This window comes from Pararge aegeria, chromosome 11, assembly GCF_905163445.1.
Source record: "Pararge aegeria chromosome 11, ilParAegt1.1, whole genome shotgun sequence".
In the NCBI taxonomy this organism is placed as follows: Eukaryota; Metazoa; Arthropoda; class Insecta; order Lepidoptera; family Nymphalidae; genus Pararge; species Pararge aegeria.
The window spans coordinates 10,302,443-10,316,713 of NC_053190.1; the positions used below are offsets into that span (position 1 = coordinate 10,302,443).

At 35.4% G+C, this 14,271-nt stretch overlaps 1 protein-coding gene across 1 annotated transcript in view; it reads left to right on the top strand.

Annotated features, from left to right (window-relative positions):
• The window catches only part of LOC120627715 (protein O-mannosyl-transferase TMTC1-like), a 173,836-nt gene that overhangs the window by 82,374 nt on the left and 77,191 nt on the right, over window positions 1-14,271 (top strand). Inside the window, exon 4 of the mRNA XM_039895740.1 lies at window positions 12,332-13,304. Coding sequence (XP_039751674.1) covers window positions 12,332-13,304 — 973 coding nt within the window. The remainder of the gene's footprint in view (window positions 1-12,331; window positions 13,305-14,271) is intronic.

Below are 14,271 nucleotides of genomic sequence, written 5' to 3' on the forward strand. Positions count from 1 at the left end.
TTAGGCATAGAGTTACATTATATTTGAAAAAATGGAGCGTAACAGGGTATTTTTATCCCAGGGATTTGTAAAGAACTATAATAAAATTACAAGTATTGAAGCGAAACCTATTTTGGAAGATCTATTAGTGCTTTGTTTAAAGAAAAAAGAAAGACACACATACTTATTCTCACAGATTTGTCTGGTTGTCGCGGGTCAATGCAAATTAAGCTTAATTATTATGAACCGGTGATAGCCCAGTGGGTAGGAGCTTGACTAACTTTCGGGGCCCGAGTTCGAATCCCAGCACGCACCCACAACTTTTCTAAGTTTTGGGCGTTTTAAGTCATTTAAATATCACTTGCTTCAACGGTAAAGAAAAACATCCTGAGGAAACCCGCATACCTGAGAGTTCTATATAATGTTCTCAAAGGTGTTCAGAACGTTGCTTTGAGAACAATATCCGTTTCCACCAATCCTCCAACCCGCACTGGGCCAGCGTGGTGGACTACGGCCTCAACTCCTTCTCATTGCGGGAGAAGACCCGTGCCCTGTAATCGCAAGGGGCACCATACCAACCCGTTACCGGCCCACTCCAGGGATGAAGCTAAATTCATTCAAATACATTGACATAGATTATCTGATTGGTCTAGTTAGCATGATTAACCATGCATTGGGAGTTTTATAGCTAAATTTCCAGCTTGGGCCAGCAAATCTGTTTGGTTTCCGTAAAGAAATTCAGATTGGAGTTAGGAAATTGACATTGTCACTTTAAAACGTCGTTACCTGCTATGATCACTAACATACCTGCTTCCCTATATATAATCTTCTTCTATGGAATTGTTATAATAAAATTACGAAGATTGTAGAGGTATGGAGATAGGATGAATATCAATGGGAGCTTAATACAATGCTTAAAGAAAGTGCTTATTTTAAAAATGATAGTTTATAACTATAATAGATAACTAGCGTACCCAGCCCGCTTCGCCGGGCTAGATTTTGCTTTATTTAATTTAAACAATAAACTTACATCATTAAATTTTTAATAAAAGCTGTATTTGACAGTTCAAAAATAGGAGTGCTCCGATCGTCACCAAACTTTACAGGATTGATGGCCAGGCCAATCTGGAGATTCCCTGAAAGTTTCATTGAAATCGGTCCAGCCGTTTTGGAGCCTATACGGAACATACCCACACACTTTCTCTTTTATATATAGAAAAAAAAAAAAAAAAAAAAATATATATATATATATATATATATATATTATAACAGTATATATATATATATATATATATAACAGTATATATATATATATATATAACAGTAATAATTGTCAGACCAAGCAGATGGCCCACCTGATGAAAAGTTAAAAACAGCATACGAAGTCCTACAAAAATCCACCCTGTTTCAATAAGCCCGAGGTGAAGGTGTTAAGCCTCATGTGCCTGCGATTACACCAGAAACAACGCCCGTAGCATAGCAATGCTTCTTGGCGGTAGTACTTCCAATGCCATAAATTACGGCTCTAGAATAAAAAAGATTATAACGATTCTCGAAACAAAAGTGCAATAGTAATATGATTTTCAATAATTGTGAATGTAAAATGATATACTTGCTTTTGTAAATATTAACGTGTTTCAATAAAACAGACGACATAGCTAGTGCGGACACTTGAAATACCATGATAAAGAGGCATTTTAAACGTGTGTACAATGTACATACATTACTACTTAATGGTGTTGGTTTTTCAAACGGACTGGCAAATGAGGCACACTTGCGAGGCGAGGATGGTTATGTCAGCCAGACAGTAAATTTTCTAGATAAGCAACCCTCTGACGTCTGGTCCAAGTGCGCTCGCTCATTCGCTTATTCGCTTATTGCATTAGTTGTGTTCTGAACAGGCATTACTTTGTTATTATGGGATCTTATTTTTATATTCTTCTTATCTTATATTATCTCATCTTATTAGAAAAAAATTCCAAAAAATCTGTAGAATTTCCACTTGTCATTATTTATTTGATAATTAGTTCAACGGGTGTTCTGGTCCTGAAACTAACTAATTTAGTATTTTTTTAATATAGTTCAACGGGTACATACTACGATGATATTTTGGATTTGTCAATATGTGCATGGTCACGACGGGACTGCGTAGGTACGTGATGTCAAGTTGGATGTCACGGGCAGAACCTGAGTCGTGTTTTTTTTGTCGGTATTTCACGAACTGTCCGTACTATAAATTGAGAAGCTGTACGATGCTTTCATGGTTTGCATAATTCTACCACTGGGTTCCACACACTTGCTAATTTAAAACCGTCCTCACGATTGAAATTTTAAAATCAATAATAACTAATTTAGTGTGTTCGTTTACTTGTTTGTTCTTCCGTCAAGCATTTACTAAAAAATCAATCAACTTGATTTTTGGCATAGAGTTAGCTTAAAAGACGGAAAGTAAGTTATAATTAAAAATTATAGGTCTTTCTTCAGAAAAAAACGGATCGTTTTAGGATGTACAGCGAGAAAATTCGACGATAAACTAAAAAGAATATCTAATAAACTATATATCAAATATCTAATAACTAATAATAACTACTGGCTTCAGCCAGGTGTCGTCTTAGCGACAAATACGGTTTCGGTACATATGACGTAGAAACCCAATGCTGGGTTTTATCCACGCACATACAAGTTGTGAAAGCATCTTCCATCTGCTGTGTTTCTACTGAGTTTAATGAAGGAGTTTATTCTTGGGGCGAAAAACAAATCCCACAAAAGTAAGCAACTCATTGGTTTTCTTTTCTTTCCTTGTAATTACAAGCTACGCAGGTAAAGAAAATGTGAAAATATTTTGTAATTCGTAGTATTTGTCTTTGCCTTTTTAAGTTCTAAGAAATAAAGAAGCTTTTATATATTTTTCTAGGAACAGAATTATTGTTTATTGAGAGCAAATGAACTTTCAGTGAAATACCGGGGTCAAGTCTTAGGTCAATGGTTTCTGGCAATACAATTTCATGCAATTTCTTTTTCGTAATCTATTAAGTTCGCGTCAATGAAATGCAATTTTAATCGCTTAAATTACAAAAATAAACGCACATATCTTCAAAAATATAGAGGTGCGTGCCGGGAATTGAAGTCGGTCCCCTGAAGGAAGCCGAAGCTCTAACCACTAGGCTATCACTGCTTCTTCTTTTACCTATAGTGAACTTATATCGATAAAAGCTGCAGCCTGTTTCGATAATCCGAGATACAACTTGACCCAAATTTCAGGCGGGCGAAGCCATGGGCAAAAGCTACTTTGATAATATAATTAAAGTGTCCACCGAGATTCTCCACTTTGCATCTAATCAATTTTATCGAGCAGCCATCGCTGTGGATTAAAACTATTAGCTCCGATGGCGGGGCCATTTCACTTGGTTTTAGCGATAAGGTAGATAACCAATTGACCTGGGAAAGCATCCAGGGAGGCCGCCATTTTAGACTGCAGCTAAGTAATTTAAGTAGCAGACTTAGAGACAAAATACAGTTTCAAAGTGTAAGCTGAAATATACATACACATTTCTCCAAGTGTAGAAAAATTATAAAATTAATTAATTAAATAAATTATAAATTACTTAATACTCCCTACCTACGACTACAGTACTAACGTTTCTTTTTCTCTTTGCGACATTCTTAAAAATTCAATGTAGGTACTCCTTTAAAAATATATTTTTTTGAATATATAAACGCATAAATGTTGGTACTCAGACTTACTTACTCCTTATAATAATTTTTGTTTTGAATATATAAACGCAAAAAAATATAATGTTGGAACTTGGAGCCAAAATTATTTGTGTACAGTGAATATGCGCAGGCTTTTTTTGGTTTAAGTTCTTGGCAGGTATCTGTACAAATATATTTTTTACTATGAGCAACTACCTGAGTTAATAATATAGTTCAATTAAATTTCAAGACGTCTTTATTAACACTGTTTATTTATATACCTTTATAATCTTTTGATTCTCTGTAGCACTCAAGCACTAAGAAATACCTGTAAAATAATAATGACGCCTTTCGTTAAAAGAAGGAAATTTGACAACTTTATGGGTTGGGTGGCGAAATTAAAAAAGCTTTTTCCTGTACAGATTCTGTCATATAGTTATAAGGGCATTAAAGTTAATGGCGCCTTGGCAGTGTGAAACTTTATGTGCTTGTGGTAAAGGTATTACATTTTGTTTCCAGCGTACGAAAAATGTTCCTTTTTTGTGCTTTTACGTGAACATACTTTAATGTCCTCGGGTGAGAGGGTTTTGTAAATGCATACAACAGTCCTGCTTAGTATCAGCGGACACCGAGCGTCAAATTGCGAAAGCATGCTTGTGCACTTTATAGCTCCCTTACTTCCTTACCAAAATTATAAATACAACATAGTTTTTATTAAGTGTGTCAGAGACGCCAAAAATACTTTCTACAAAATTTGTTCCCCTTTCTAACCGTTGGGATGCAGAACGTTAAATACGTTGTACGTACTTCTTTATATTTCACCGAAAGCCAAAATACCCGAATGTATTGACAAGTGAAGGGCTATCATTTCCGACTTCAGCCGTATGTGGATTAGTATTTTAGAAAACTCTGAAAAACGTAAAAAAAAATAAAAAATTCTAACCACTTCAGAAGAAAAATCTTAACGTTTCTAAATTTTAACGTTTTTCTGGTAACCGTATGTGCTATAGACTTATACATATAGATAGACATCCCTGGAAAATCTGAAGAACCATACGAGCGAAATTTGACCCTCTGTCTGCACTGATCCTAAAGCCTTTCCACGGGATGTGCAAAGATGCGTACCGAGGGATTATGTGTCAAACCCCCTAATAGGATCGCTTCGTAGATTAGCTTATCCTACCCTTTTCTGACAGAGATAACATGAGGTAATCTATGAACTGCCTCGTTATAGTAGTTTTCATTTACGATTAAGGATCAAAAAGTCCTAGGTTCCCAGGTCGGGCCATAAATTCTTCGGCCCTAATTTTAGCCAAGAAATTTCTAGTACCAACAGTTTTGTCCAGCCCAGTGGCTTGGAGAACACGTTACGCTACTGCTTTTCTAGTTATTATCACTAATTCGCGATAAAACATCCAACCCGTATTATGCAGCGTGGGCACGCTCTAAGCTCTCTCTTCGGTTTGACAGGATGTCTGCACCCCAGAGTGGGCCATTAATGGTCTGAAAATTAACCAATGGCAATTAATGAATGCTCCAAAAGTTTTTGTTTTTTTATTATAATAAACATTTTTTGCTTCCTCGTATAAGGCTAATTGAGCTTTAGTCTGAGTTATGGAACTTAAAAAACCCAGGTTCCGTAATAAAAATAAGTGGGTATTCTTTGTAATGTATGCACACCAATTCTTGCGCAGATTCAATTATCTTGAATTTTCTTAATATAGTGTAGTTTTCTCTATTATTTAGTTATTTAATTTTTACCAAAATAAGTGATATAATCATAGACAAGAATATATGTGGAGGAGGGAACCCTTCGAGATCTATACTATTGACCCCAGGCAGTGAGAGAAATTGGAGAGGAAATGAGAATAAGTACAACAAACGGAAATAAAAAATTGGATATATACTCATACAAATGCTACCAAACACGAATGTACATATATATAATAGATGCAATTAAATCTTCTTTAATTTAAGCTAAGCTCTCGTCAGTGTAGTCCTTGTATTTTTATGAAATTTTAAAATATTGCTTACTGTAGACTATTAAGTTGTACGCACTAAAAATATTTGGATTTTCCTGTTTATTCACGCATTGATTTCATTGATTTTGGGCACAATGCACGAAGTCAAAAACGACGGCCCGCTTTAAAACTATCAAAGCATCTTATTTCAATATTTTTTAATTTAATTTTATACAAAAAACATTAAAATAATTGTTTGTTTTCATCGTTAACCTCAAGTAGGCAATGCACATGACTTTTTATATTTGAGTTCGGTTGAAAAAAATTTATAGATTCTGTGAATAAAATGTTTGATTGCAAGCACAAAAAAATATTTGTTCGAATAAAATTCAGGTCAAGTAGAGTCGGTCATCGAACTATTTCTGCCTTGAATATTGAAAACCAATATTCAAACGATTACTTCCAACGGTCTTTTGTTAATTGTTTAGCTATTGAGTGTATTTGAAATTGAGCAGTATTTTTATCCGGATTAAAATTAATCATTTCCTAATACTGTATTACTAGAATAAAATCATTATCAACCGCTAGGCTCAGGCCCCGGCCCTTATAAAGAAGAGAGAGTTGTTAGACTATTCATGATTATTCAATTAATTACAATAGGTATTAAGGCTCATTACAAAACGTATTATTAACTCACTGTATTCATGATATGAAATAATAATTATTAATAATAATAATAAGCCCTTTATTCTGAATTACAAGCGCATAATATAAGAATTTTGACAGTTGTTGTCTCTTGGCATAGACCTTCTCCTCCTCCTTACGCTACCCTCCTTCAGTGAAGCCTAGCCGTAAGTTTCAGATCAACTGCCCATCTCATCAAAGAAGTGTGTATACGTAGCTTACTATATTTACGTTTGTTTTTTCTCTTATTGCTTCTCACTTTGTCGTGTTTTCTTATTTCTCTCATAATTCTCTCCATGGCTCTCTGACAGCGTTGAAGCTTTTCTCTGTGTAGTTTGGTGAGTGTCCATGTTTTATATCCATCAGTAATAACTGAAATGCAGGAATTTAAAGCTTTTCTTTTAATTGACATGCTTAGGTATTTAGACTTAAAGATTTCTTTCATTTAACAGTTTGTTTTAAAATAATAAAAAAAAAATGTAATTTAAGAAATGTGTCTTTCACCTTGTTATAAGATAATTCAGCGGGGATTACATAAATAACGATACAAACTGAAAGCTATATTAGCCGCCTGCGTTTAAATTGCTTTGTGAATAAAAAGGCCGCCGGCTGTCGTCCGCAACAGTTTGTATTGTCTATTAACATTAATTATCTAGTCATGAATATTAAGTTGGCCAGTGTCCTTACTACAGGCTCCCATAACTCGCAAACATCGATAGCTTATAAATGACACCTAAAACAGTCTAGTCAGTATTTTTGTGATTTCCCTATTTTTGTTTCTGCATATGTAGTAAGCCCCATAAGAATTTTCTTAACGTTTATTCTACTTTCAAAATTAGTCTTACTATGCTGCTCAAAGGGCACGGGGTCGACAAAACCATTTTTTCATCCAGCCTGGTACTATGGCGTTATTTATGGAAACCCTAAAACCCTTTAAGTTATGAACTAGGCATAGAGTAACAGTTACCAGGTACACATTTTCTTGCTTACAATCCAAAAATATTAATATTGACAAAGTCCATATTTTAAAGAACCCTATTTTGATCCACTATCGCCTGACTTTTAACTACGTAACCGTTATCAAATGAACTAATAGACGTGCACTCCTGGAAATAGGCATTTTGTAGGGTGTTCCAAACTCCATGGTCTTGTGTCGCTTGCATGCGCGGCTTTAAATAAACACCCAGTTCAAGTACACAGAAAATTTATTTTTCCACTTTGGAACGCTTGCTTTGGAATGGTTGGGTACGTGTGCAAACAAAATATCTTTTGTACTTTCTAGTTAGTTGCTTAAGAATGGTTGGGAAATGGTTTTGGGAGTTCTATTGCTTGAAAATTTCTGGCTGTAAATGTATGGACAAAACTACCAATAATAATAAATGACACCAAGTACCAGGACCTCTATTGCGTCCCGATTGAGTTACGCGATGTAGGTTAACAATCCATAAAGTTTTCAATCTATCGGAAATCTGTTCAACAATGACAAACAATTTCTACCACTCTACAAGCATCTACAGGAATTTCTGCAGCTTGTAATATTAGTATTTTACTGGATAGCTTCAGTAGTTACTCATGGTTTTTTCCGGTTTATTCTTATACAACATTTTAAATTGTATTTTGATTGTTCGATCACTTTGTTCTCTGTATCTCTATTCGTCCGTACTTCTAATCCTTTTTTTCTGAGGAACAGTTTGAGGTCATCGTATGTTAGTTAAATGTGTCTTTTTCGACAGCCAGAGTAGAGTAAAGAATTATATTTCTCACGGGGATCCCCCAACTCCATTAACATATTGGAGGAAAGTGATGCCTCGTTGTAAAACTAAGAGGTAAAAAGCTATCAAAGTCTTTTCTCATATGGTATGTATACACTGAACACTGAAGCAGTGATACCCTAGTTGGTAAGACATCGGCTTTCCTTTCATGGAGACCAAGTTCGAGCCCCGGCACCATTGACTTTTCGGAGTTAAGTACGTTTTTGATTGAGCAATTTTGATATCACTTGCTTAAAAATATGCAGGTAAACATCGCGAAAAAACCCGCAGGTCTGAGAGTTCTGCATAATGTTCTCAACGGCGTGTAAAGTCTACCAATCAGCACTTTTCTAGCGTGGTACACTGCCTATACCCTTTTCATTCTGAGAGGAAACCTGTTTCCTGTAGTGCGCCGGTAATGGATTGATAATGCATACACTTGTAAAAAATTGTCTTGAGTTTTCATATAAAATGCGTGAAAACTATTTCGTCAACCTATTAATGAGAGCTTTTGTTGTGTAGCTGATAATACGCGCCATATCAATCCATCATAAAATAGCATAAAATTAAATAGAAGTCAAAAATTTACTAGTAACGGTATATTAGAACTAATTGAATATTGATGAAGGAGAAGTACTTTACTGCAAACGAACATGATATAATCTTTACACAAACATTTGCATTTATAATATTAGTGAGGAAATTAATATTATAAATGCAAATGTTTGTGTTTTCTTCTTAAGCGCCCTACGAATGAAATCAATCCTTTTGAATCTCATTTCGTTTAAATATATTGTTATACGCCAGAAATTATTAAATGCATGTATTATGTATTCACGACAAATAAATAAATAAATGAATTTTGGCATAGGTTTATTTGAAAGGATGAAGAGTAACATAGGCTACTTTTTATTTCCTGGAAACAAATGGTTCCCACGGAATTTATAAAAAAAAACACAATAAACGCAATCGGAGAATGCGGGCGACAGTTAATACGTTAAAAAAATCAGCAAATAAATAAAAGTAGTCAGGCGGTTGCTGCAAGCAAATTTCTTTGAATTTTAACTTTAATGTGTAAATTAATATCATAATAATCATAAATATCTAGTAAACAATGGTGCAATACCTTACGATCAATTTATTACACACATTAATTTTGTGAGGATTTTCTTCGTACGTACCCTAACCTCACCTCGTGTAAATTGCCTTGGAAATCTTACACGGCGTCGTTTGTTCCGCAGAGGTTTCCTGGGGGCCAGGTTGGGAGGGACTGGGTAGTTACCTTCATAAATCTTTTTTGTCGGCTCCCCACAACTAACAAGCCAACGGGTTGCTACGCCTCTTGTCGAACCCTACGCCAGTAAATAACCGCTAAAACTTTTTGACGCTGCCGAACCGGCATCAATAAATGAGAGAACTTGTTATCACTTTTAAATCGGAATTTCAAAGGTGGCGTTTAAAATGGATGAAAGCACATCTAGGGCTGTAATATCTTTTGAACTTGTATTAAATTTAGCTTTTTGCCATCTTAGTTATTTCTGAATGGAGTTTCAGTTAACATTGAATTTTCTGATTAGTCAAGTGGTACAAGATCCTGACACTTTAAGCGATGCAAAACAGGTTAGAAGTTATGAAATAAAATATTTTTTCAAACCTACGGGAAAATTTTCAGCGCTCCCTGGTGGCTATTAATGTTTAAGCTTAAGAAACTATTCTGAGGTGATATCTGTATAATGCAGAAACCGCATTATAATCCGTAAAGTTATTTCTCAGAAAATGGTTGTAAAGATTATTTATACAAGACTGGCGGCGGCAGTTTGGTCCGCGTACAATTTACAATGAAGATTAGCCTTAATTTGCTAAGCTCTGCGAGAAGCATGAGATCTAATAATATGGTGTAATTTATAATTTCTTCAATTTGTATGCTGCACACGAGACATATCTTCCGCAATGGGAGGTGACAAAAATAGACATTAACTTCATAAAGAAATAAGCCAAATTTGGATTAGCACATTTTATTTATGAAAGATAAATAATAATATTTCAATATAAGTACATAAACTCAAAAACTGGTAAGTAGGTACTTTTATTATTTGATTCGATTTGATTGATATAGTATGTTGCATTTTCTTATAAGTTGCGGCAAATTTTGACAGATATTAACGAATTCTTTCTGAGTGGTGATCAATCAAAGCCTGGCCAAGTTTTTGCATTAAGCTTGGCTATTTAAAATAAAAGTTACCGTATTATTACGATGTATAAAGGAACTTCAATTTCTAAACGTTTATAAAACACAATATTGATTATTGTTATATCCTGCTGCCTTTTTAGCAAGTGATATCCATTTACGACTATGAAGTACTAGGTCTAAAGTTGTAGCTCTAGATCGGCCAAAACATTTTAGAAATTAAGGTTTTCTCTCATTAAATTGTCTGAAGCAGCTCGGCGTTTGAAGAGCACGTTAAATTAATAAATAAATAAATATACTACGACAATACACACATCGCCATCTAGCCCCAAAGTAAGCGTCGCTTGTGTTATGGGTACTAAGATAGCTGATGAATATTTTTTATAAATAAAATACACATAAACAATTATAATATAAAGACACTGGAAAATATTCATGTTCATCACACAAACATTTTCCAGTTGTGGGAAACGAACCCGACTCAGAAAGCAGGGTCGCAGCGCTACTCAATGCGCCACTCGGCCGTTAAGACACAGCACCACTGTTATAAAATCTAAGTCATAATAATATGTCATAAAAATCACTAAAGCTAGACAATGTAGTCGGAGGACTTGAAATCCTTTAAGATTAGGGAATACAGTTTTCGTCATATTATTTTTACTCTTTAGACTACGTTCAAAGTAGGTAAAATATAAAAATACACAAAAGAAAACACTCTTGTCTTACCTTGTCACGCAACATCCATTAGGTAATTGTTACATTTATATTCATTTTTCATACGGCGTAATTATTCACAACGCTTTCTACGCAGAAACCTATTTGTGTATAAAGACATTTTTATTACCTTTTTGATGAAATGCGAAACACAGCAGATCCAGAGGATTATTGAGGTTAGAGGAGTTTGGGGGAACACTGATCGGGCTATTATTCATTCATCCATCTTAGACGATCCTACAACTAAAATACAATAAGCCCCCTCCATCGCCCGCTGAGTGACTCAAAGCTTCCTTATCTGGTCCATAGTTAGCAACAGTGCAGTGGGGCATGTTCAGAGTGTTTTTTACGTGATCAAATCAGAAATCACAAGTACTGTAGAAAAATCAGAGCTACTGAAATTGTTTAACGAACTGCGCAGTTTAAGTGGTAATGGGTGGAGATATAACAAAGAAGGTGAAAGAAGGGTGGGGATATAACTAAGAGGATGAAGGTCAGTGATATCCAACGGTGTTGGAGCAGCGACCCTCACCGGAAATGAAGCGTTGGTAGATTTCTGGTAAAACTCTAAGTGTACAGGTGACATCAAGAGAGTCACAGGAAGTGCACTGTCACAAATGGCACAACACTGGGCAATCCTTACAATATAGATGTTCAGTTGCAATGGATCTTCATCTTAATCTTTATACATTAAGTTAAAGATAATCTGTAATTAATTTACGTTTAAGTAAGCCTTGCAAAAAGGCGGACGTTTAAATTAAATTCAAATTCAAAATTCATTTATTTTAAGTAGGCCTAATATAAGCACTTTTGAAACGTCAATTCTGTCTGTTTGTAGTGACTTTACCACCGGTTCAGAAGGCAGATTCTACCGAGAAGAAGCCGGCAAAAAACTCAGCAGTTGCTCTTTTCCAACATTTTACATTTTAACATTCAATTAATATTGGAAAATATACTTCCACAAATTTTTTTTGAAATTAATTTTATTACGAGTGTATTAAAATACAGAACTGTGTATTTCTCTCTCTCTGTCATCTTCTTGCGATCTTTTCCTACTCTTCTCTACGTATAAAACTCTGCACTGATTTTGAGGATACTTTTGTCTATTAAATGTTCGAGTTTGAAGGGGCAACATATTATTAAATAACTAGATTGCTTTTATGAAAAAAAAACAATCTAGTTACGTAATAAGAAGTTTCTGATATGATTTACCAGTTATATATATCAAATAAAATACTATACTTTTTATGTCCTCTTCTCCTTATTGCCCTTACGCCAACAACACTGTGTAAAGCCTAAAAAAATAAATTAATATTACGGTAACAGATATAAATATCTGAAAGCTTTTTTTTTTGTTACAGTATCGATGGCGAAGCGTCTACGCGCTAGGCATTGGAAGCCTCGTACTTTTATGCTGGAGGCTGAGATTAGTTAATGAGACGAGTGACTTTGCGTCGGCTGATAATCCCGCTGCTAAGGACCCATCCATATTTACGAGATTTTATACCTTTACCTTCCTTCCAGTTTTTAATTTTTATCTCCTAGTTAACCCTGTTCGATTAAGCTTCGATTGGTCCATGGACTCGATACCAAGAATAACGTCATTATTCGACGTAAGAAATATTTGCTCACTAGTTTTCTACGCTGTTATATCAAAAGTAACGTGGAAAGCATTATCAAACGAGCTGAGAATGCAGCAAGAGAGAAAAGAAAAATATTACAAGAACCAAAACAATAAAACAAAAAAGAAATGGAACTATAATTGTAAACACTACAACAGGCGACACGGTTCTGCATCCGAGAGAAAGAGTATTATACCGCATAAAGAAAACGCTTCGTTCAAGAGAACGATGTGTCCCTGCAACGCCTGTAAGCACACAGTCACAGAAGAGCACACAAACTTGTGTCGAGCTATTAACAATAATAACACAATGATGAACCATTCAACTTGCGTGTGCCATGTAGCACACAAAAAATCTAAGACACACAATACGCCAAAATATATGAACCGCAGTCCTAGAGTTGCAATGTTATTATTCACGGCGTTTATGGTGCTACCGTTCGTGCCAGCTAGTAATATGCTCTTTCCCGTGGGCTTCGTAGTGGCGGAGCGAGTTCTGTATATACCTAGTGTTGGATTTTGCTTTTTACTCGGCCTGGGCGCGGGTACTGTTACGAGAAATTGGAGGCGACATGAAACGCGCAGTCGAATATTTATGCTGGCTCTATTGACGACGCTACTTGCTATGAGCACTGCGACAATACGGCGAAATATAGACTGGTATAACGAAGAAAATCTCTTCAGAAGTGCTCTAGACATAAATCCACCTAAAGGTAAGATTTTAAAAGTTATTTACATTTAAGTTTTCAGTAATAATATATTTGAAAATAAACATAATATTATCGTGGAAATAATTAATCATATATGGATTATTTCCACAATATGCATATTTATGCTATTTCGTGTAAAATTGGGGGAAAACCATTGCGTAACTGTTGGATTAAAAATAGGCTTACCTTGCCGCCTTCATTTGAATAGTTTCGCAAGCGTAGATCTCATCCACTAAGTTGGTTTGAAGAAACTAAGACATATTGTAATGTATTTTTAAGTAATCAAATAGCAAACGTCCAGACCACTTCATAATTTTTTTTTACTCCACTCTTAGATTCCATTACAAGTTAGTCCTAGACTGCAATCTCACCAGGTGATAAATGATGATGCAGTCTGAGATGGTAGAGGGCTAGCCGATTAGGGTATGGCAGTATCATTGAACCCATACCGGGTTCGATAATACTGCCATACCCCTTAATCGGTTTGAATGCGGCGTCCCATCAGAAAGCTGCGCGTGGTCAATATCCATGGCTAAAGCCTCTTATACTCGTACTGCCAGAGAAAATTGTGAAATTATTGTTTCCCAAAGTGTGTCTTCCGGGGAGAGTTTTATTCTTATGTTTTTATTACACTGCATGCTAAAAAAATAGAACCCGGGACTACCCTGTTATAAGACCACAGTGCTCAATACTTCGCTAGAGAGTTCGTTTGAAAACAGTCATACTCTACAAATATTACTTGAGATCTAGTAATAAATTTATTCACTGTCTATTCTTGCAGTCCGCCTGTTGACCTTTCTAGGGTACCATTAAACATGCATGTTCTGTATCCCAAGGGTACGCCCGGCCTGCTGTTCACATCACAACTTTCGTGCAAAGAGAAAAGTTTAGCTCAATGGCCCTCATTTGAACTCACTCCGTTCACAAAATGTTACCCTTAGTCCCGTAGTATTAAATTACCCTAATATAG